The sequence below is a fragment of the Engystomops pustulosus genome, chromosome 7, assembly GCF_040894005.1.
Source record: "Engystomops pustulosus chromosome 7, aEngPut4.maternal, whole genome shotgun sequence".
Classification (NCBI taxonomy): Eukaryota; Metazoa; Chordata; class Amphibia; order Anura; family Leptodactylidae; genus Engystomops; species Engystomops pustulosus.
In genome coordinates, this window is record NC_092417.1 from 105,675,823 (window position 1) to 105,701,702 (window position 25,880).

General features: G+C 36.9%; 1 protein-coding gene across 1 annotated transcript in view; it reads left to right on the plus strand.

The window, feature by feature from the left end:
• LOC140070705 (cadherin-8) overlaps positions 1-25,880 on the plus strand; it is a 291,808-nt gene that overhangs the window by 243,856 nt on the left and 22,072 nt on the right. The window contains exons 9-10 of the mRNA XM_072117492.1: positions 13,029-13,150; positions 20,392-20,509. Coding sequence (XP_071973593.1) covers positions 13,029-13,150; positions 20,392-20,509 — 240 coding nt within the window. The remainder of the gene's footprint in view (positions 1-13,028; positions 13,151-20,391; positions 20,510-25,880) is intronic.

A 25,880-nucleotide genomic window follows, 5' to 3' on the forward strand; every position in this document is an offset into this window, starting at 1 on the left:
AAGACATATACATATATATGTATATATATAACATATATATGTATATATATATATATATATATATATATATATATATATATATATATATATATGAGCTTCATTTGTCTGGCCTTCATGGAATGAAGGTTATGCTAATTATTATTTAAATGTAATGCGACATTAAATAAGGTTTATGTGTGGCATGAATAACACCTATTGCAGTCTATTAGACTGTTGTAAGAGCATGATTCTTTTTACATGTTTTAATCATACTGTATGGTTCCAGAGACCTTGAACAGGACCTGAAAGGTAGATAAATTCACATCCTTATCATATATAAATGAGATGTACTTTGTACAGCAAATGATGTCTTATGTACTGAAACCTGTATTGTATAAAACACTTTTATAATTTATAAATGAGCACAGTAAAAACAAATGGGAAAAAATGGATTGAATTCCTTTCGTCACAGAACCTTTTAAGACTCATCATCAGTATTATCTAAAATCACCAGCCATTAGTGCCTTAGTGAAAGCATAATTAGATAAAATTGGGGTTATCCTCAAAAGAATGTAATGTAGGACCATAAATCACTAGAGAATACATATTTACTCTCACTATCTCCACATCATTTTCTTCTATTGCTCATGGACCAGGATGTGCATTAAACTAATCTTGTAGCTAAAATACCTAATTATTTTGGTCACTGCCATGCTTCTCATAGAGGTCTCAGTGAACTAGAAAAATGTTCCCACTATTGCATTTCCTGGCCTAGGAAGCATATCAATTAACTTGAGTGTTTCAAGGATTATGTATTATTTTCAGACGATTACCATTCCTAATAATTTTGACAGATATTTGACATGCTTTGAAATTTTTAATGTTTTTAACATTATATCTGGGGAAATGAATTGGCAAAAGTAATACTAATATGGCTCCAGAGGGAGTAATGTATCCATAATGAAGCAAAAGCTTTTATTGAGTTTTAATTTATTTTATTGCCAAAAAATGTAACCTATTTCTAAGAAGGACCTTCATTTTATGTCTCTATAGGAATGTGAACTACCGTATATATGCCAGTATTCTTAATTTAATAAATATAAATAAATTAGGGACTGAAATAAATGAATTTATCACTGAATAGGAAGTATCAGAGAGAGTGGGGAGAGAATGAGTGAGGAGAGTAAAGACCGTGGATTTTTATGAAGGTTGAGTGGCTATTCCAAAATATTGGTCCAAAGCTACCTTAACATGGCTTGGGTGTTTCAGCGTGGGTACTTTGAGCCATCAGAAAAAGGTAAGCTTAAGAGCTTAAGTGGCATAGAATAAACTAAAGGAATCTGTCTCTGCCCTGCTCCTGCTTCAGTTATGATGGACACAGCTTCTGCACAATCACCAGGCGTAACTACGTATGTCCGAAAGTGACAACTTACTGCTGCCTCAGATGTAGCCCCGAGAGTATAAAAATTTAAGAAAACAAACAAACTCAATGAATAACTATACCTACCCCCTCTTTTGCTCCCTTTTATATTCAGAAACTACCCCTACCCCTCTTTGCAAGGCTGCCAATGCTATATAAAGATTGTAACTACTACATTATCGATCATGTCTGTGTATCTGCATTCTTCTGCCTAATACTTTATTATATGTGCTTCTGAGTATCTATCTATTTACCCTGAGGTTTTTGGTCAGCAATAGCCAATAACTTTACGCTACAGATATACAGTGTGGAAGAAATCTGTGAAATAATCAAATTTCACAGTCATCTCCCAGGATCTTAATGCATCATTTCTACACCTTAGGAAAGAAGTATCAAACTGAGATGCATCCCTAAAGTTAGATTTCTCTCCCCTCCCCCGATAGCACACAGGTAAATCATATTAACTAGAAAGGAACAGCAAGTTAAAATATATGTCTGATGGATTTGACATCACTAAATCAATTTTTTTGGTACTGCTAAAGCAGATCAGATGTAAGTCAACAACCTCCTAATTATACATTAGATTAGAGATATGTGGAACACAAATGTGCAGTTTGCCAAGCTAGGGATCCTACCCCACCTATGTAGTTTAAATAGAAACTGAGACAACAATTGCATATAGTTTTTTTATGATTTATTTTGACAAAATATTGTGAGCAGTGTGATAGTGTTACATTTTAGCTGGGGGGTCTCCATCAAAAATAATGATGTGTATTGTATAAAAAATAGTTGGCGCTATTTATGGTACATCACCGTGTCTCTTTGTGTATGCTCAGGAAATGTGCTGATGCCCCTTACCGAGCATCAACTATTCTTTATACAACACAAAACATTGGGGCAGATTTACTTACCTCGCCCATTCGCGATCCAGCTGCGCGTTCTCTGCACAGGATTCGGGTCCGGCCGGGATTTATGAAGGTAGTTCCTCCGCCGTCCACCAGGTGGCGCTGCTGCGCTGAAAGTCATCTCATCACGCCGGAATGCACCACCTCGGACCATGTGAAGGTAAGCGCTCCCCAAGCGACACTTTTTCGGTTTTTAAATGCGGCGGTTTTTCCGAATACGTCGGGTTTTCGTTCGGCCACGACCCCAATTTCCGTCGCGCGGATGCCGGCGCCGATGCGCCACAATCCCGGGGCAATTCGGCGCAAATCGGAAATATTCGGGTAACACGTCGGGAAAACCCCCATTATGACCCCCATTATGTTTAAATTATGGCCTCATAGGCAAAACGTAACAGTATTACACTACTCACACTATTTTGCCAATATAAATAATAAAAAAACAATGTCCCCGATTTATTAAAGCCCTTGCGCCAGTTTTCTGTCTGACTTTGCACATTCTTTTCATTGTTTTCTTTGCGACACAAAATTCTGCACATAAAGTATGTGTTGGTGCACAGTCGGACCTTGTGCCACATTTATCATGCAGTTTCCGACAGAATCGTGTCTCACACCCTTTGTTAGAGGTGCACCAAAAAAAAAGTTGGTGCATTCTGTCGGAGAAGTGCAGGGGCACCAGATTCATGATGAACGTGCACCACAATTTATGGATCCGGCGCACACTGCACCCTCCACAGGCAAACTGCATATTGTGCAGTTTGCACTATTTTTTGATAAATCTGGGCCTATATGTAATTTTTGTGCTCAATCTCTATAGCAGTTATATTAGGGCTATGCTGAGAAATAACATTTTAGTGTGTCTGCCAACTTTTTGAATTGCAAAACTGATTCCTATTCTTTATCAAAGAAATTAATTAAAAGGTCATGAAATATTTTGCTTTCTTTACATAGTAGATAGTCAATAGGGACTAAAAAAATAGAACTATATATTAAGCTCCATACAGAGCCGTGAAAGGATGGCCGTTAGTTTACAGTGATTTAAATTTTAATGTGTGTGCCGTCTTTAAGTGCCACCATCGGGGATGCGGTACTGCAAATACTGCATATTTATGCATCAATCACAAATGTGGATCATACTCTTATTTTCATTTCTTACATACATGAATGCACAATAAGATGAAAGCCATTAGAGGTCAATTACTTTAAGCATGATTTTGAAGTGTAAAAGGAAACTGGAGTACTCAGAGAAAGGAGAACAAAGAAATGCAATGTAAATCTTTTACTAGTGGTTTGAACTTATAGGCTTTGTGTCAACAATGCTAAGCACTAACTTTATGTCCAAGATTTGGAAAGGAGAAATAATATAAACTGTCCATGGAACTAGAAACCCTTAGCTCAGTGATGCTGAACCAAGTGCTCAAACTCCAACTAAACCCACTTATTTAAATGCAAAGTGCCAACATGGCAATTAAAGCAGTAACATGTTGCTACCTGTTTTGTCATGGCTTTCAATTGTATCGGTGTCCTGAGGAAACCAATACAGTTAAAAGAAAGAGGAGATATTCAGATTATCATTGTAGCTTCTTTCCAGGGTCCCTTGAACAGGAAGAACTGCAGGGCCCAGAGCAGGAGCTCCAATAACAGCCTTGTCTGCACCTTGCTCCTCCGGCAGTCCCATGCAACTAAGGATGTGTAGCTTTAAAACAGAAATGATCATCATAGCACACCTTGCGTGGCCAGGGACTGCAGGGGGAGATTTTGAGTCCTGTCTGGAAACTTTGTGCTGGGGTGATGGCTTGCGTACCTACAGAAAGTTCTCTGAGTGCCACCTCTGGCACAAGTGCCATAGGTTCGCCACCACTGCCTTAACTGGTTCTCTATGATCATTATCCTTAAGATAATCACTAGAGGCAATTGCTGTTTCTAACCCATCCACCCGTTTACCCATTATAACCCCTCTACCCAAGGATGTTTTTTGACAGCAGCTATTGCAGTCAATTGGTGACTTTAAAATATTTTACCCTTTTTTAGATTAAGTGGACCTTCTGTAAAGAACATAACATAACATAATGAAATAGTGGGAATGATAGGGAAAATACGTAAAGATATGTTTTATGACCAGCAAAGTAGCTAATAATGTATTCTCTACGGTTTCTAGCACGTGTGATAGTAACATAATTTAGAATGAATGCTCGTTTTTGACACTTGAGAGAAAACACTTCAGATAAATAATGTTTTTTTTCTTGGTGCACAATAAGCTATATGGTTGAATGCATAAAAAGATCCGGAGCTTATTGTTTGTAAGCATTTTTCTCACTGCTACCTATTACAACGTCGGGTTCTATAGATGAAAAGTGTTCTAATGTTGTACAGTCATAGCTTAGAAATCATTAAATTCTTGTTGTGTTGTAATTACCACACATTTCCTAATATGCTCTAGAATCTGGAGTTTCACAGAGATGACACATAGTTGTATCCTTTAAGCAAAAGTGTTGAGAAATTTCTCTAACTAACTGAAAATCTACACCTGAGGCATATATTTAGCCACATTGGCCCCTATGGAAGATGCTTACTGACCTCAAATGACATATGCCATTTATTGTTTGGCCATGTAGCTATATAATATCTTCATGCGGAAAAACCTTTGGAAAAGATAGGCAGTTTGTAATCACTGTATTCTTGAACTTGTTTTGACCGTTAGAATTAGGATAAGTTCACATTAGCATTCAAACCTCCATGAAAAAAGTTAAGATATCTGTTATGCATGCGTTTTTTGGACAGAAAAGGTGGCTGCAGTACTTGTTCTCCATTTGAAAAAAACTGTATGCATAATGGATACATACCAACTTGAACATAATGGATGACATAAAATTTACAATGATGTGAATGGGATTTTTAATTGATATGCTAACCGGTTAACAACCGGGACCTTTTTTGTTTTTTCATTTTTATTTTTTACTCCCCACCTTCATAAATCTATAACTTTTTATTTTTAAACATATAGAGCTCTGTAACAAATTGCACTTCATAGTAATGGTATTGAATATTCCATGCCTTGTACTGGGAAGCGGGAAAGAAATTCCAAATACAGTGAAAGTGGTGAAAAAATGCATTTGCTCAGTTTTCTTGTGGGCCTGGATTTTACGGCTTGCACTGTGTGTCCAAAAATGACATGTCTACTTTATTCTATGGGTCAGTACGATTACGTCGATACCAAATTTGTATAGGTTTTATAATATGTTCATACATTTACAGAAATGAAAATCTCCTGTACAATTTTTTTTTTCATTTTGCCATCTTCTTGTGCTAATTGCTGTTTTATACGTACGAAGCTGAAGGTGGTGTCATGTTTGCGACGTTTTATGACATTTTCATTTATATCATTTTTAGGACTATGCAACCTTTTTTTAGCACTTTTTATAGATTTTTTAATATTTTTCAAAATGGCAATAAAGTGCCATTTTCGACTTTGGGCGTTAGTATATTTTGGTAGATCGGGCATTTTCGGACGCAGGGATACCTAAGGTGTTTACAATTTTTACTGTTTATTTATATTTATAGCAGTTCTAGGGAAAGGGGGGGGGGGTGATTTGAGTTTTTAGGTTTTTTTAATTAGAATTCTTTATTTTTATTTTTACTATTTTTCAGACTCCTTAGGATACTTTAACCCTAGGTTGTCTGATCAATTCTATCATATACTGCCATACTACAGTATTTTCCTCCTCATTCATTACAATTTGCACATTGTAATGAAAGGGTGAAAACAAGACAGCCTCGGGTCCTCGGAAGATCCGAGGCTGTCATGGCAATGGATCGCCACTCCCTGATGACGTCACAGGGAGCGAAGATCCTCGGCAAAATGGCATAGTAAGATGGCCATCTTTTGAAGCTGCCAGCAGCTTTGCCAGCAGTGATTGCCGGGATAATATACTGCAATATGCCCTCTCCGTGCACTGGGACCCGAAGTGCGCAGTGAATACACAGCAGGTGGCCGCAAATCGGTTAAACCTCCATTTTTTACTTTTTTTTAACAGAGGTAAGGAAACAAAAAAATACCCCTATTAAAGTAGCTTATTCCCTTTTGTCTCAATTGCTTGTTTTAGTCTTGTCTAACTGCTAGTAAACATTGAAAACATTTAATAGAATTTAAGAACAGCTAATGTATCACTATAAAGTTGGATTATATCCATTTTTTAAAAATATTTATACATTCATGACCCAAATAGTTCTTCAATGCCTGATTGGATTGGATTTCTTGCAATTGTAAAGTGCATTGACTATGTGCATTAGCTACATATATTGTGTTATGTAAGGCTCTACAAGTTCACCACTCAAAGCTTCTATCTGGATGATCAAGTTTCCCTTGAGACATTGTTCAAAATTGATACTATGCGCTTCCAAACCGCAGCCCCTTCGTGTAGGAAAGCCAGCAGTTGCCTTGCTAAAGCTAGAATACACTAAGTAACACATCAACTTTCTGTACTTTCAATCTGAAGAGCTATTTACTGCCTGACTGCACTGCTGACACATAAAGCGAATGCATTCAAAACCAGAGGATTGTAGTCATTTATAATAAACCTTCAGCCTGATCCTTCTTAGGGACTCATCAGCTTGCCCATAGTAGTAAGAGTACAGAAGACTTCCATGGTCCAGTGATTTGTCCATTTGTTACTGGAGGGTCCAGAAAATATGAGCAATGTTCTGGCACCCGTGGAGTTAAACGCATTTGAACTTCCGCCTACACATTTAGAAAGTAAACTCAACAGCTACAGGACTCTGCATTTCTCAAATAACTAAAATTGTCCTACATAATTAATTTTTCCAGATATATAACAAGTGTATGCAAATGTTAGAAAAAAAATCTGCATGTGTCTTAAGTTAATACATCTATCACAGATATAGATCACCTTCTAAATATTCAGAATTGCATCCTAAACGGGGTAGACCGACTACCTCCGTTCAACTGATGCAGCATAAGATTCAATGCTGTACAGGCCCATGGCAACGGACCAATGGGCATGCATGTCTCTATAAACAAATGGGGCACATCCCTTACAGACAATGCGAGTAACCGAGGAGGTAAGCAAATAACTTATAACATAATAAAATGTTATACTTGCCCAAATGGAATAGATGTGCTTTGTGTTGCACATAGGTATTAGATCAGATATGAAGAAAGCTTAATTTAGAATAACTCAAAACCAACAGAAAGTTAAGGGTTATATAAATGGCTGCATGGGCTCAATGTATTGCTCAACCATAGAGATGTAGGAAATACTTTCAAAGCTTATATTTTTCTTATTCTTTTTCTTACAAGAAAAAATTCGCTAAATTTTGCTCAGTTGTGAATTTGCACATTTTTCGTGACCTTTCCTTATTCACAGCTTAAGCAGGACTAACTATATTTACCTTCTCATTCCAGATGTTTACTCATATGTTCCTTTTTTGTTCATTTTTAAAAAGTCAGAATAAAATGTGCAAAAGCATGCTTGGTCTAGGATGGTGAACTTGGCAGGTAGATATAGGACAACAGACTTTTTTGCTCAAAAACCTGACTTAAAAAAAAAAAAAGTTGCATCCTCCACAGCACACAGCAACGTTACACTAAAAGGCATAGGTGCAATTCACAGGGCATCTACCACCAGGATGAACTGTATGCAAATGAGCCTGAGGGGCTCCAGGCTCCATTGGTGTTAATAGAGCCTGGAACCCTTCAGGCTCAATTTCATGCAGTCTTTTAAGTATATTCTACCTAAGACAAATTAAACTAAGAAACAATTGATAAGTAGACGTTACTTGTGTCATGCACACACAGATAATTTGGGCACCCTTTTCAGTTGACAAGAATACCTCAACAGATTGATAACAGTGGGTCAGTTCTACTTGCTAATTTAAGTGCAGTGTGTCTTTGTTCTCACCCCCTGGCTCGTGATGTGAGAGAAGGCTAGTCACATGCTATTGAGGTTGATCTCTTCTGTCAGTGACCTCCATTTTTGTAAGTGTTTTAATTAAACTTCATATATTTTTAAGGAAAATTGTAGAATTGCCTACAATCAACTGGGTAAACCATTGATCTCACCTCATCCTAGACATGAGTTTTTGCCCAGGATTGAAACTGGTATGTCATTTAGTGGGGTTCCTGGAGGCCCACAGACTTAAAATTCACAAGGATGGCAGGGCTCATAATTATGGTTTATGTCCATGTTTGTAGTTTCCCTCCACAACCATAGGAACAAACCCCTCTTGCATACTAATGAACCTTCCTTTTATCCCTGTTGCAACATGTGCTTGCCTGACTAGGGGTGAAAAGCTACACTTACAATATAAACAGACCCTGCACTGGGTCTTATGAACTCCATGCCTTGCAAATTCCCCTCTGTGGTCATGGCATCTAGAGGATGTTTTATTGCAGTTCTTTAAATACAAATCAGAATTGTAATCTAGGTGGACCACAACAATAAATTATTATAACCTTTACGTACCATTACCACACCTAACTATAAGAGTTGCTACATTGATAGCATCATCTTTCCATCATGCAATTTGTTACAGAAATAATATTAATGAATGAAGATGCAGGACTCTAAATAGAGTCTACTGTATAGTATTATTGACTATAGACACAATTCATGTCTGTAATAGCATGCTAGGTGTTGAAGAAGGAAAACCACTAACAGATACTTGTAAAAATAATTATAGCTGAGGTCTACCTAGCAGTGGGTATTTACATTCTCCTTTTATCCCAGTATTATTTATATAATGAATAAACTATTAATATTATTTCCTTTTCTATTGGCTACGGTATATAAAGAGTAGAGAATTGTGCACTAGGGGGCTCGGAACTTTACTTTTCTGTCTCTAATATATTCTACACCACAAGATAAAGCATGAGTCATCAGGTAAAAAGTAGAGGATATATGGCTAAACAAGCACAACAGATTTATATTGACTATAAATTATGTTGTCTTACAGAAGTTTCTGTTCCTCCTTTACATTTCGAAGGTTAAACAGGCATTCAAATTTTAACAACTAGCTGAAGCTTGTAGCCCATAACGGAGCAGTCAGAATGATTCATATTACATTGCTGGTGTCCTACAGTACAACGATCAGATAAGGCATTTGTTTTAAACATAATATTATTTCAAAAGCATCTTTATAGCTGCATGATGGGGAAGTCAGCCTTGTAAAGTCCATCATTTGAATAAAAAAATCAACAATGAAGAATGTATGGACTTAAAAATGTCATTTTTTAAGAACCGTTGTAGATGTTTTCTTTAAGATATATAATTATGTAATTAATAAGAAGAGTTATCATAATGGATTCCTGGGAAGTATTTTTATTTATCTAAGATAGTCTCAATGAATGCTTGACATTGTCATGAAGGAGAAATATACAACCTTTATTTGTAATACATAACACATGGATCATCATACAATGGCATACAAATATTTTCTACCGGATAATACAGACATTATATTTAACAGAAAACAATCTGGGTTACACGATTTAAAATATCATTTATATAACACAAATATGTCCTCCCTTACATTTCCCCCAGGAAATGTGTGTCCCTAGATTAACAGCTTATATATATATATATATATATATATATATAGAGAGAGAGAGAGAGAGAGAGAGAGGGAGAGAGAGACAGGTGAAACTATGTAGAACTGCATAATTTCACAAGCTCTATATGTGTGTGCCTGGATCTATATACGCTTGGATGTTTTACAGTTGTGTATTGTTGATCATATTGTAGTTGAACTGCACAGATTTCTTAAGATTCTACTTAACTGGACACAGGTTTACACATAATCAGTAACTAAGGGCTGTGACTGTAAAAGTGAACTTATCATGTGTCTGAATAGTATATAATAGAAGCGTAACAATCTAGCTGCTATATTCTAGCGTATAACACTGACCACCTGTTATTGATAAAGCCACTTTACCAGAAATTAGCAAATAACCCCAAATATCTGTAATAGACCACATGAGAAGGATATGTGTTGCTTAAATAAAGGATTAGACCAGTAATCCAAAGTTAGAAGTACCCTTTGTAACTTCTCTCGATTTTGAACGAGAGACAAGGATCCTAAAATTGAGACCTCCTCTTTTGTCTTAAATACAGGCAGGTTTGTCCTTAAGTTGAATTTGTATGTAAGTCGGAACTGTATACTTGTATAGAATTGTAACCTCAGGCAAAATATTTTTGGTCCCTGTGACAATTGTATTTTAAAAATGTTGGATTGTCATAAGAACCAGGATTAACAATAAAGCTTAATTGCAGACACCTTTGATAAGTGTTATAGTTGTTTATTGTAGCCTAGGGCTAAAGTACAGTAAATTACCAATGTCCAGAGGTCCGTTTGTAACTGCTGTAATTCAGGTGTTCTTAAGTAGGGGACCGTCTATATGAGAAAATTCCAATAATCAATAATGAAATGCCCCCCACAAAAAAGATCATAATAGATTCTATTAGATACATTAATACTCTCAATAACCCAAATTATTTAATAATATGTCTATATTTTATTTAGTTGATTGATTGTCTATACAAGAACCAAGATCTAGAACACTTCAAACTCTAAAAATCAACAGAGATATAATATAAAGACAGATAGCAGAATATATACTATACAATATATCAATAATACAAAAATGAAATGTGCCATATAAGCCAGGGGAACAAGTGATTGTGTTATAGACCAGAGAAAGAGCCTCCATTAATCAAACTCCATTTACTCTTCATAAATCAGGGCAGAAATATGTTTTGGCCATTTCTATTGACATTTTGTGTCTTATATTATGGAGTGAAAAGTCTCTAACAGATTTTCTTCCTAGACTCTATTCATTCAGTGAACAGGCCTTGGATCTAATCATTGAATGAATCATGGCTAGGATCAAAAATGATCCGAATCACTCGTCTCTATTTTGGTAGAGCATGTCAGAGGAAATTGCATTCAAGGGATAGATTTGATTGATAAAAATCCACTTGGGGAATTAATCTCAAATCTGCCATGTTGTTTACTTTTATTTTACGGATAAAGGGAAAATATTAATCATGGTATAAAGTCACTTACTATTAATATAGCATGTGCTTACTCTATAAATATATTTACATTTGTTGTTTGCCTAAACTCTAGTTCAATTTGTAAATGGTAGAATGTTATAATAAAATGTTAATAACCTGACGTTCTTTGGTAAATTGTGCCAATTATAATTTTGATCATTTACAAAAATGAAAATTCCCTGGGTCGTTATATTTCCTCCACCTAAATTATTCAATAATATGATCTTAAAGCTATAAAAATATGTTTTTTTTTGACTACTAATTGGTAAAGAAGAAGGGCCCATTACACAATCTGCATATAGATTTACTGTTTTATTTTCCATAAAGATGATGAGCTACCTGGACACCATCTGTTCAAGAACTGAACCAGTAAAACCTCCGATTGGTATTGCCCTTCAAATGTCAGTAGCATTCATATGATCGCACACATGCTGCTGGCATTTGAGAAATTAACACCCACAATCAGTGACAGCAATGATCACTGGACTAATCAGCAGGGTTTGTGCTGAATGTCATTAGTGAAGTACGTAGATCCAAATTCATAAAGTTCACCACAGACCCGAACATTGTGGTTCCAATCTGGTGATAACTAATCATTGTGCAGAATTTTACTCCAAATTCTAAAAGTGTTTTTTTACATGTCGAACTTATCAAAGCAGCTTAGACAGTGTGATAAATGTGGCACATGTGGTATTAATGTATGCATTGCTCACACAGAAGAACAGTTGTCCCAACTAGTTCCTAAGTTTTTCTTACACACTGAGGGACTGGAGGGGATTTGTACCAAAATCTGTGACTTTATTCAGTTAATAAATCTGGTGCAAATTGTCTCAAGTGAAAGGTTGAATGAATAGAAAATATACTGACATATCTGCAATGATTAATCCCACCAAGTGTTATGTTGAGCAGGAAGCCTGTCAGTGATGTATGACATAGAGGTTTTTATAATTTCAAAGAAATTATGTAAACTGCTGTATTTTGCTCTACCCTCAAAAGCAGTACTGTTCACATTAGTTAGGGATATTAACTGAAGTGTGTCTCACTTTGTGCCTAAAAACTGGTTTGCATTTATGATACCAGATTTGTTTAGTTTCTTGGACACTTATTTTCCATCTGAAAATCATAAAAAAGTTATAAAACACACAATGTAAACAGATGGGAATAGGCTATGGTTCATTGCAAATTTCCAAAGTTTCAGGTTTTTATTGAGGGCATACTTGGGGTTAGTAAATTAAATCTTGTATGATCATAAAAAACTATTTCAATCTGTGAAACTTATAGAATAATTCTAATATAATAAATCTTGAGTCAAAAGAACAAGTTATAGCTGCAGGATCAAAAACAAAAAAAATATACCCAGTGTGTCGAAGAAACACAAGTTACAGCAAATAAATATCATCCCGTACATTGTCTTGTTCTGTTCCCAAATATCTGCATCAATTCTTTTTCAATTGAATTTTTCCTTCACTAAAGATCTGAGCAGAGAATGTAAAATATTGTCTCATTTCATTCTTGAAGTCTGACACAAGATACTTAGCAGCTAACGTGGCTCTTTTAACAAGTTAAAGAAGATAGAATTGCTATTTAATTCTAGTTTACATAATGTGCTTATAAAAGGATCAGTTCAACATATTTATTGGTCTTCTTTCCCTTTAGGAAACCATAGTCAAATATCACGAGTACAAGTTGCAATCAAGGTTCTAGATGTCAATGACAATGCTCCGGAATTTGCCACAGATTATGAAGCCTTTCTGTGTGAGAATGGCAAACCTGGGCAGGTAAGTTAACAAAAGGCTCATGTTCTACTTGTGGTGTCTACATGATTTGTCTAGTATACAATAAGATAGTGGGAATTTTACATTTTTATGCAACTCACAACATTGTTTCATTGCAGTGGGGGGAGGGGGTAGTGAAAAATAACATACCATAAGAGAATGATAAAGAAATAAGCTTCGAAGTTAAAAAAAAAAAACAATCAGCCACTGCATTCCAAAAAAATAATGTATATACATTGTAAAAGTTTTTATATCAGTGGATATGATGGATGTCACCCTAACCACCTCATAATAAAAATAAGAAAATATATATTTTGTTTATACATCTTTGTAAGATGAGTCTATCTACTTTTTAAGTAACATAAGGCAATCAAAGATAGATGGAAAGTTACAGAAACCAATTGTCCCTATTACTTCTGTATTCCAATAATAGCAAAGCTACAGTAGGTCCGTTTTCAACAAATCAAAAAGTCAAAAAAACAATCCACAAAACTAGATACCGTATATACTCGAGTATAAGCCAACCCGAGTATAAGCCGAGACCCCTAATTTTACCACCAAAAACTGGGAAAAACTACTGACTCGAGTATAAGCCGAGGGTGGGAAATGCATTGGTCAAACCCCCCCAGTAGTATACAACCTGCCAGCCCCCAGTAGTATACAGCCTGCCAGCCCCCAGTAGTATACAGCCTGCCATCCCCCATGTAGTATTTAGCAGCCCCTAGTAGTATACAGCAGCCCCTACTAGTATACAGCGGTCTCCAAGTAGTATACAGCAGCCCCTAGTAGTATACAGCAGCCCCTAGTAGGATACAGAAGCCCCTAGTAGTATACAGCAGCCCCTAGTAGGATACAGCAGCCCCTAGTAGTATACAGCAGCCCCTAGTAGTATACAGCAGCCCCCTAGTAGTATACAGCAGCCCCTAGTAGCATACAGCAGCCCCTAGTAGTATACAGCAGCCCCCTAGTAGTATACAGCATCCCCCTAGTAGTATACAGCAAGCCCCTAGTAGTATACAGCAGCCCCTAGTAGTATACAGCAAGCCCCTAGCAGTATACAGCAAGCCCCTAGTAGTATACAGCAAGCCCCTAGTAGTATACAGCCGCCACTAGTAGTATACAGCCGCCCCTAGTAGTATACAGCAGCCCCTAGTAGTATACAGCCAGCCTGCCCCCACGGCCCTTAAAAAAATAAACTTATATACTCACCCTCCGATGTCAGCGCGGCTCCCCGATGTCGGCGCGACTTACCGATGTCCCCGATGTCAGCGCGTCCCGTCTTCTTTCTTCTCTGCGGCTCCTCTTATTCTTCTTGCTTCTTTCATGGACGCGGCCATGTTTTCTTCTAGCAGGCGCATACTATGACGCGGCCACTGCTGACGTCATAGTATGCGCGGCCACTAAGAAAACATGGCCGCGTCAATGCCGGAAGAAAGAAGAGAGAAGAGGAGCCGAGAAGCGGAGAAGAAAGAAGACGGGATGCGCTGACATTGGGGACATCGGTAAGCCGCGCCGACATCGGGGAGCCGCGCTGACATTGGAGGGTGAGTATTTAAGTTTATTTTTTTTAAGTGGGTAATTTTTTTTGTTATAGACTCGTGTATAAGCCAAGGGGACGTTTTTCAGCACATTTTTTGTGCTGAAAAACTCGGCTTATACACAAGTAAATACAGTAATCTCCTAATAACCTGAACATTTTTATTCTCACGATGCAACAGTTAGCAAAGCCAAAAACAATAAAAATATCAGTGAAATCATCTTTGCAGGTGACTCATTTGTGTCCTAATTAGCTACATTAATTGTGCTTTATTATGAACATCATTGTCATTTTTAGACAACTATACACACTGTACCGGCAATGAAATGCACTCCCTGTTCTGAGATTTCTTTAATGTTACCTGTTGTTAGAATATTCCGCCTGACAGATTGAAATAACAAATAAATAGCAGATAAAAACAAAATGAGGCAATTTGACAAAGGGAACAGAATATGGGACATGATTCATATCCTGACATTGTTTACCTCTAGTGTTGAATCCTCCAGCTAAAATTTCTAAAATTTCTCTGCATTTGGCTTTTTTTAGTTGTCGACAGGTTCCCACAGACACAGTACTGCAGATCACAAACATGTTTTTTTTTTAATGTAACATAGGTCAAATAGTTAAGACAATTAATTTTATTAAACTTTACCTGGCTCCCTGCAAGCTTTCACAAGCTAGTCCCTGGGGCATGTAAACACAAGAGCTGAGGCCTGTGGAAATTGCTCATCCTCCTCATTTATCAAACCCACTTCCCTCCTCCCTCCCCATCTGGCTTATCTTGCAGACGGAAGCAAGCAAATCTTGTCCTTACATGGTGAGCTCTTTCTATGTGCCATGCAATCTGCCATCTACCCAGCACCTGGCTGCGATAAGTGGCAAATGCGTATTTAGGGTGGAGACTGGGTGCACCCTCTTCACCGCTCCCTGCGTATGGGGAAGAAAAAAAGATTAGTGCAAGATTTGTTTGCTGCGGTTAGCTAGATTAGCCTGAGTGGGAGGGAGGGGGAAGGGATTTGGAGAAAGGAGGGTAATGGGTTTGAAAAATGAGGAGGATGAGCATTTCCCTCAGATAGTCTGCCCACATGCCCCATGGAATTACTTGTGAAAGCTCACAGTGAGCCAGGTAAAGTTTGATATTATTTATTATTTTAACTAATTGACTTAGGCCTTCTGCACTTGAACAGATACTCACCAAGTTGATTTGCAGGAGAGGGGGCGGGTGAGTGCTCCTCACTCCTCCCCCCTCCATCAAAAGCCGATCGTAATACAGCAGCTTGGTCACAACGCATGCTCACCACACTGTAACTGGATGCCATAGACATCTAAGAGGACTACAATTTGCAGCTGGATCACGGTCCCCTTCTGTTCGTGTGCATGAGGCCTTATATACACTTCAAAAACATGTTTGTAATCTGCAGTACTGTGTCTGTGGGAACCTGTCTATGGCCTTCTGGTGACAGGATCCCTTTAAGTGTTATAATTCAATTGGGTATCTATAATCTTTATTTTGTGGTAAAAGATAGCATGCATTAATTTGTGCAACATCTCAGAAGAAATGACCACTGCTTATGCAGTGTAACATCATGTTATTTATGATAGGTTTCCTAGTTGCTGTCAGGGGAACACAAGTTCATGTTGTTTCCTTTTGAGTGCTTTTAAGTGGAGCTGCTTCTTGTTCAATAAGGTACGCACATCATTAATAAGATTGTGGGTATAATTTTCAATAATTGATCCTTAAAGCCACTAGTGAGTATTGAGCACTGATAATCCAATGTGGACGGACGGCTCCATACAAGCTTTATGAACTCATTCTGACTTCTTGTGAGTCCTACACTGTATTATTTGCATTTAATGCATAGATATTTCACCCATTGTCTAAAAGGAATGTGTGTGGCATTGGGTCTTATTGGAAATACACAAATCAAATATGTGCCTTATTTTTTTTTTTTAATTGCATTATAGATCTCTGTAAAAACTCTTAAGGTTGGTTCATACAAAAAATTTGGGGTTCTAATTGTGGCACTTAACCTTATGTTACCTTTATCACATTCTTGATCTGGTAAGGTATGGAATTAACAATATTTGAGCCATTTGAAGGGAGTTTTTATAGTCCTTTTATACAATTTGTTTCTAATGTTTCAGTCAGATGGAGATCAGGAAAATTGCCAAGCCCCTAGATCCCAACTTCACAGAATGTTACGTATACCTGAAAGATGTATCCTTGATAGCTATATGCAATACTTTTTCATAATCAAGACAGAAGTTTACAGTACTGTCTCCATATAAGAAGTATTGTACAGAGTAGTGCCTGACTGGGATTCATAAGGCCAACCAGAAAAACCTGTTGTTGATTTGGGTCCCCACAGCATGATTAAGAAGATGGGACCTTGCTGTCTAGAAAACATCTAAATGTCACATCATCCATTAAATGCATCAACAGTGTTTGAAAGAAAATGGGGAGTTTGTCACTAAATAATCCATATTTTTACACAACTACATAGAAAGGTTGAAATGCTGTGTGCTGTATATCTGAATAAAGTACAGCGAGGATACTTTGCCATATACTACTACTATACTACTATTCCAAGGCCAATGGGTCCACCTAGCTCAGTGGTCCACTATTTAATTTAACTATAAACCAGAGTAAGGATCTGTTGAACCATTCAGTTTTTGTCAAGAATAAAAATTATCTGAATAATGTTTCACTCCACATTCTGGTTATAAGTACACATTTACCTGTCAGCTATCAACACTCAAGTGTTCATTGATTGTACGGCAAACAAGCCATATATTGCAAACACAGAGGGGGTTTGTATAATTGCAAGAGTTTTCAAGCTTTTGATTGACACAAAATGGTCACATTTTCTGTTTTGCGCCATATATTTTGCCTTCTTTCTCCATTTTTCTTCTTACTAACACTAGATTTATCAAGTCACAAATTTGGACACAAAATTGTCTTCTGGCATAGCAAATAGTTTAAAACTAGTTATGCCTAAATGTATTACTTTTTGAGACTTTTAAACAATGAAGTCTCAAACACACTGCAGAACTTAGTACATGCCGGACTTACCAAACAGTCTAAGCTACTGTGATAAATCTTATGTGCAAAAAGGCTCCCTAAGACTGGTGTACAAAGCCCCCTCCCCCAGTATCTGTGTTCCCTTTACAGTCTCAAATACATCACATTCTTCCTCCTGCCTCGCTGCTTCTATGTATTGCGTCAACAGGCAGATTAAATACACTTTCCTTCATATTGCTGTTTGTGTGACCTTTCAAGATGTATAAAAGAAATCATTAAGGCTTTAAAACATGTCCTATCGAGGCAGAGGGGAGATATCAGACCAGCAAAATGCTTTTAAATATGTAGTTTTATATCCTCTCCCCATCCCTGCTATCTGCAAATAGCATATAAGAAGATGCAGCAGCTATTCGGCAGGCTCTCCACTTGGTCCTTATGTATACAGACTACATAGTAGTCCTTAATGAATTTTCATCTTAACTAGGACAAAACAGAGCTAGTCAAGAAAAATCAATACATTCCTAAGAAAGAACAATGCTTTTAAAGGCCATAGAATGCACTGTATTTGAGATTCGAAGCTGCCTGTACCAAACTGAGAATGTACAAGTGGTCCTAACAAGTAATATAACTCCATATTTCCAGCAAGTCAAGAAGGGTAAATAAGGAATATGAAGTATTTTGCCTATAATAATCCACATACGCTTTATGTCTTTCCGCCACTTACATTTCATAAACATACAATGGAATCTTTTTCCCTACATACTTTGCTAACATTTTCTTTGTGGTTAAATGTTTTAAAAGCAGTGGTTGTGGAAGGTATCAGCCAACTCTGATTTCATTTCTTGGACTATTGCACTTTTTATGAACTTAGTAGGTAGTTGTGCCTTTTAGTGTACTGATGTAATAAGTTTACGTTGTTGACTTACAAAGCTTTCAAAACACCTCAATGCTTCCAGAGTGTGGTCTACCTTTAAAAAGCACAAGACCTATGGGATTTCAAGCGGGTGTTATATTGCCTAATGCACATTTCTTAAAAGGCTGTTGATTGACCTCTGCAAAAACATGATAGTAGCATATGTATAAAATATATAATATGTAATGTATAAAAAAATAGAGTCCTTTGGCCAGGACATTTGTGCATGTCTTTCTTTGCTTTTTCTATTTGGTTGATATATCAGGCAGCTGAGTCTGTGGGGGTTGATATATCAGGCAGCTGAGTCTGTGGGGTTTTTGGACTTTTTATTGAAAAGTTGCACAAAAATTTTAAACTCTTCTGCAACCCCTTCTAAAGTGTTTCATACACTTGATTAGGACTGCAGTTTATTTTAACCAAAATTTGTGGCAAAATTGTAACTTTTTCAGAATTCCACATCTGGATGTGGATTTGCTGCTAACTCTGTTAGGTGAGTGGTAAAGTTGCAAAATTTGTTGCAAATATCCAAATGTGCCAACAAAAAGTTGCCAATACTAGAGGAAAAAAAGAGAACATCCTAAGATAAATGATCCCCATAAAGTTCTATAAATTTAGTGGGTAATTTATCTTATCTCTGTTTTGGCTTGTTTTTCCATGTTTATTCTGTTTGTTTTGGCTTGCCTTTTTTCCATCTGCTTCTTTGGTAATTTATCAATATCACTTTTCCATTGTGTTTTCCAATGGCTTTTTTTCAGATCTCTTTTTGCGACATTTGTTACAAATGTCTCAAAAATGTCACTTCTTTCCATTTGCTAAGTGTCACTTAAGTATGGTTTTGTCTGGGGTTTTTTGCACCAAAAAATGTTGCAAATTTTGGACAATTTATGAAGATAAGTGTCATTTGTAAAATTTAGCACATCTGGAAAAGACAATAAATGTGCCTTACTGACGATAAACAAATGTCCGGGAGAATTCAGAGCATATTTTAAAAATTTCCCAAAAAGTCACAAAAATTGCAATGCACCAAAAAAAGTTTCACAAAATACAGAAAGAAAGGAAGAAAATAAAAATAAATAACCCCCTTAGACAGGTAAATATGTAGGACTACATAAGGTTTACATAAGCTGGCATTTGACTTCACTAGATAGATAGATAGATAGATAGATAGATAGATAGATAGATAGATAAGGAAAGCTGCAGTACTCCATGAAAAAGTGGTCCTTTATATTCCATTTTTTAACATCCGTGGTTGACCCAGCTCACAGAGGGTAATAATTATTCTCACCTGGTGCACAGGAAAAGCCAAAGGCTTCTACGGGCTGCTACAGCAACTTCACATGGAAAAAGGATCCGGCACTGACAATTTAGGTGAAAAAATCCTTTTCTTTATTGGTTAAACTCCAACATAGTGATCATAAATTCAGATACATCGTAATGTTATCGATCGACACGTTTCGGCATACAGCCTTAGTCATGATTCCATTTGTTTGACAGTGACATTTCAGCTCTAACTGAGCCTTTCCCAGTTTAAATCGAAACATTGCTGTCACACAGAATGGAAAAATGGACCACTTTTTAATGGATTTGGAGTGCTGCTACTTTCCTTTTATATTTATTGAATAAAGGTCTAAGCCCTCTACCTAGGATTGTCACTGCCAGTATAACATTACTTTTGGTAAAATTGTAATTTGTTTCCAGTCTATAATAGTAAATGTTGTACTGCTAATGTTAATAGATAAAATGTTGAATTATAGTTTTTTCTGATGTTTCAGATTATACAGACTGTCAGTGCCATTGATAAGGATGACCCAAGAAATGGACACTTCTTCTATTATAGTCTTCTACCAGATATGGCCAACAATCCAAACTTTACCATTAAAAACAATGCAGGTAACATTAAGAAATATATATTTTATTATATAATATATTATAAAGCTGAGTGTATGTATGTGTGTGTATGTCTGCAAAAGGAATCTGCACCAAAATACAATCACAATTATTAACCAACATATACAGAAGTCATTATCTGCTGGCTGCAGTGGCAGTGAGAAGCTGAGCCTTGATTGGTTGCTATTGAGCTATTGAGCTATGCACTTTAATTGGTTACTATAGGCAATGAGTATATGAGTATATGAGAATAAGACTACTCATGTGTGAGGTAATATGGATAGAGAAAGAGAGAGACAAAGAGACAGAGACAGAGATACAGAGAGAGACAGAGATACAGAGATAGAAAGACAGACAGAGAGAGAAACAGGCACACACAGGCAGACAAGGAGAAGCAGAAACAAAGACAGACAGACAGAGACGGGCAGAAAGAGAGAGAGGCAGCCAGAAATAGTCAGAGAGAGACAGAGAAAGACAGAGAGAGACAGAAAAACAGGCACACACAAGCAGACAAAGAGAGGCAGAGACAAAGACTGACAGATGGAATGAGAGACAGAGAGACAGCCAGAAAGAGTCAGAGAGACAGAGAAAGACATTGATAGACGAAGACACAAAGACAGACAGATAGACAGAGAGAGAAAGTGTGGGGCAGAGAAAGAGACACACAGAGAGACAGACAAAGAGACAAAGACATAGAGATAGATGTATATAGATATAGGGTAAAATCTTATTGAATGTTACCCCAGAAAAATGGACATTTGCGGTACAGTTTTAACATATTTTGACCCTTTCTTTTCTTTTCTGAGTATCATCGAGAGATTGATGTAGAGATAGAAATAGAGATAGGTATAAAATATTTTTTGTTAACCCATTCTATTTTGTTATTGCTAAGAGTGGTAATTTTCTTACTGGGCAACACCAGGGGCTACAGTATATATAAAAATACGCAAAAAATGGCAGCACTCCAATATTTTGATGTGACAAAAATGTACTTGTTTAATCATACATGTGTCAAGTTACGTTTTGGCTCTTTAGACCTGGAGCCTTCTTCAAGCTAAGGAGCCGAACTGTAGCTTGACGCATGTGTTATATATATGGATGGATCTTGCTCTAGGTCCTGGGATGTGCACCTGAGTTGTTTTCTGCATTTTTCCTGAGTGCTGCCACACTCATATATATGCCACACACATATATATATATATATATATATATATATATATATATATATATATATATATATTCTTGTAATAATGTTTTGTACAGGAATAATGCATCACTTCATGTGGTCTTATGGCAAGGTAAAAAATTGAACGGTGAGGGTCCAACATTCGGGAGCCCCATCGATCATGAGAAAATAGGAGAATGGGGATTTCACCATTCTTATTGATTGGTGGAGATCCAGGTTGAGCATGTGCCCTGCTGCTTTATTCAGTTCTTTGACAGTGGTGGAAGAATGCCAAGTGCTATCTCTGGCTGATCCTATAGAACTAAATGGAAAGGCAGGCTGCATGCTTGGCCTGCCACTCTACCCATTAGTAAGAATTGGGGGTTATCTTTTTATGATAAGTGGAAGTCTTAGATATCAGACCCTCACTGATTAAGATTTTATCCCCTATTGTGTGGATTAGGGATAACTTCCAAACTCCTTTTAAACTACTACCGTGCAGAGCAACATCAATGGTATAGTTTGCTCCAAATGATGGGCTAACTAGTTAAGTTGAGGTTATTTTCAACCCATTTGAAAATATTTAAAAAAAAACATTTTTCCATGATAGCTGCAATTAGAAATAAAAATAAAACAGCTATAGTTTCTCAATTAGATTTTTAAAAAATAAAGTTTGGCCAATAAGCCCCAAAATGTCCATGAAAGTACAATAATAAATAAGAGTGTTTAAATTAATATTTCATATTTAAATAGTATGGGTAGAGTGGCATGCCAGGCATGAACCCAACAAAGTTGTATATTTTTGTACAGCCCCCACCATTCCTGAGAAATGAGAGATGTTAATTGCTAATCTAATGTGCCATGTAGGTTCTACTCTTAAGATGACAGCCCTATGCTGGAGAAGAAAAATCAGAACAACAACCTTATAATAAAAAGCTCACTTAGTATATTAGATGCTTAAAGGGGTTGTCTGCTTTCAGCAAATAATTGATATTGTTTTTACAAGGAAAACACAACCGTATCTGGTATGTATGGCCAGCAATGCTTTCTGCATGTCATTTATCAAGGCCAAATACACATGGATGCTGCATGGGGAAGCATGGAATCCCTGCAACTCTCAGGATAGATAGGTGAGTATGCTATGTTCAACTTTAACATTACAGACATTACAGTTGGTTGTCCACTTTTAGCAAACAATTGATATTGTTTGTGTAAGGAAAAGTTATACAATTTTCCAATATACTTTCTGTATCAGTTCCTCATGGTTTTCTAGATCTCTGCTTGCTGTCCTTCTATAGGAAGCTTCTATGTTTATTTCCAGTGGATAGAAATCTGTCCATGGTGATGTGATGTCAAACAGGTGCAAAAACTGTGCCCCTTTATGTCATCACAAGACCAAGGTCAGATTTTTATCCACTGGAAATAAAGATAGAAGCTTTCTATAGCAGGTAAGCAAACGGGGATCTAGAAAACTGAGAGGAATTGATATAGAAAGTATATTGGATATTCCTTTAACTTTTTGATAAAAGTGGACAGCCCCTTTAAGCTAACTGCATTGACAGCACAGGAGTGGTGGAGATAGAGCAAAGGCATTAGTCTCCAACCTGTGTTACTGCTGTCATTCCCAAGGAATTTGTTGTCTGTAATGTTAAAGTTGTACATAGTATACCCGCCAATCTATCCTGAGAGATGCAGGGATTCCATGCTTCACCATACAGCTTCCATGTGTAATTGGCCTTGAGAAAAGACATGCTAAAAGCCATGCTAGCCATACATACTAGACAAGGTTGGGTAACTGCTATATACTGCCAAAGGTCACCTCAAAGTTTTAGAGTGTTCAAAGTATTGTCTAAAGTTCATTTTCTTCAATAGCAATAAGCTGGTAATTATATAGACAATTATCTAAAGTTCAGATTTTTCAAGAGGAAAAGTCAAAGAGTGGCTTTCACCCTAACATTAAGCTTTAAACAATTAGCTTTAATAATGCGCCGCAATGCTAATTGCCTTAATAGCAACTTGAGCACAATGCCAACAATTTCTGTGAACAGAATTAAGGCATCTGAAATAAAAATCCATCTGTTATATGTATAATTTACATTCGACATATTAACATTTACACGGGAATAAGCAGAAAAGTATTTTACATCTGACATTTTTTTCACAGTTATTCTCGTTAAAATTTAATGGGCTTAAAACTATTTTACAGCACTTACTAAGCCTTTCATAATCAAACACAAATTTTAACACTTGCAAGTTATATTGTCAGCAATTTTCTCATCTGTGTGTACCAAACCTGCCAAAATTGACAGGGCTGTGATTTGTTTAAGACCTTCTTCATGCATGGATATCTCTACAAACCTGTTATCACTCATGTGAATATGGCACAATGTACCTACTAGTTCCCTTTAGTGCTGCAGGTGGACTTACCTGGTTCAAGCATAACTAATGTTAATTTTTACATTTATTTTAAATTAATATTTTAAATGAATAGTGCAGGTAATAATAATAAACTTTCTCATTTACTTTGTGAATTAAAAATACTATTAAAACCATTGTTTTGCTCCTTTCTTCTCCATTTTTCTTGTTTTTGTAATGTGTGTAAGTGTGTGTGTGTGTGGGGGGGGGATATTAAGTAATTTGCCAATATACATCTATTAATAGTTCTGCTCTGCTTTAGGCCCCTTCCACACTTGCGTTGCAGATCATGTCAGAGTCTGATCAGGGTGCGATCAGGGTTTGGTCAGTGAAAAACGCACATTTTGCATCAGTTTTCAGTCAGAGTTTGTTCAGTGTCTCAGTTTTTCACACGCGTTTTTGATGCAATTTCAATGCGTTTTCCATGTGCAGGAAATGCGCGTGAAATGGACTCAGGACTAAGCTCTATCTTTTCTATGGCAATTGATGCGTGAAAAACGCATTGCACTTGCATTGGACTTGCAAGTGTCTCAGAGTGCAATGCGTTTTTGATGCATCTCCATAGACTTGTATGGTGTGTTTTTCATGGGCGTGACTTGCAAAAGTAGAGCATGTCGAGTTTTAAACGCGCGTTAAAAATAATGCGCATGTGTGCGTGAAAAAAAATGCAAGTTTGAAAAGACCCATTGGTTACAATGGGTCAGAGTGCAATACAAGTTCTGCGCGTCAAAAGCAAGCGCAGAAAAAGCACATGAAAAAGCAAGTGTGAAAGGGGCCTTATTGATATGTAAATTGAAGCCTCCTGTCTTTTACCTCATCAGCCAGACATTCCTGTCCATAAAATGACCGCAGATTGAGGGTGATGTGATCTCTACCTGTCCATGAAGAATCACCCTACCTTTATCTTATATTCATCAATACTACCATAAGGTCCTTGTAGAGGGATTTCTCATGAAGTTAGAGATCACATGACCCTCTATATGAACAGTAATTTGTCTTATGAGGTAAAAGACAGGAGGCTTCACTTTGCATATTAATAAAGTGATGGAGAACTATTAATAGATGTACTGTATACTGATAAATTACCTAATATCCTGCCATCCACACTTACACACATTACAAAAAAAATGAGGTAAAGTGACCAACCCCTTTAACTCTTCCCATACCTGGAGAATGTTTCACCTGAGGATTCAGATATCTAAGGTGATTACACTTTTCAGGGACTGTTGGAAGGAGTTAAGTTAAAAGACACTTCAACAGTTTACTTTATCTCTCAGCTGTCAGTGGAGTAGGACAGAAAGCTGATTTACACAAACTTTTATTCATGGAAAACTGAAACTATAGTTTTGTACCTGTATTTAGTGCTAGGTCTACCTTTTATACGGTATGTACTGTGAGTTCCTCATAATGCATTTTATGCATGAAACCATTTTACTTGTACATAGAGCAATATAACAATTTAAATTTGTCAAAAAAGTACACAGCCAAATTGTACAATCTCCAATTTTTTTGACAAGTGTATGTTTTGGTGAGAAAGGATGTGTAAATGGAAATACTGTGCAATAAAGAAGCAAGCTACCGGCACCACCCAATTCACACTCGTATGTCACAATGGTGACCGCTTCGGGTCCAGGAGCCGGGATTGGGGACCGGATTACATGAGTCGCGTCTGTTGCCGTGGTGCACGCTACAAGTAGCAGTAGACAATAGCAAGGCAGAGAAAAGAAAAAATTGTGCGGCACTCACCGGTACTTGTAACAGATAACGCTTTATTCTGGGGGAACAATCATAGCA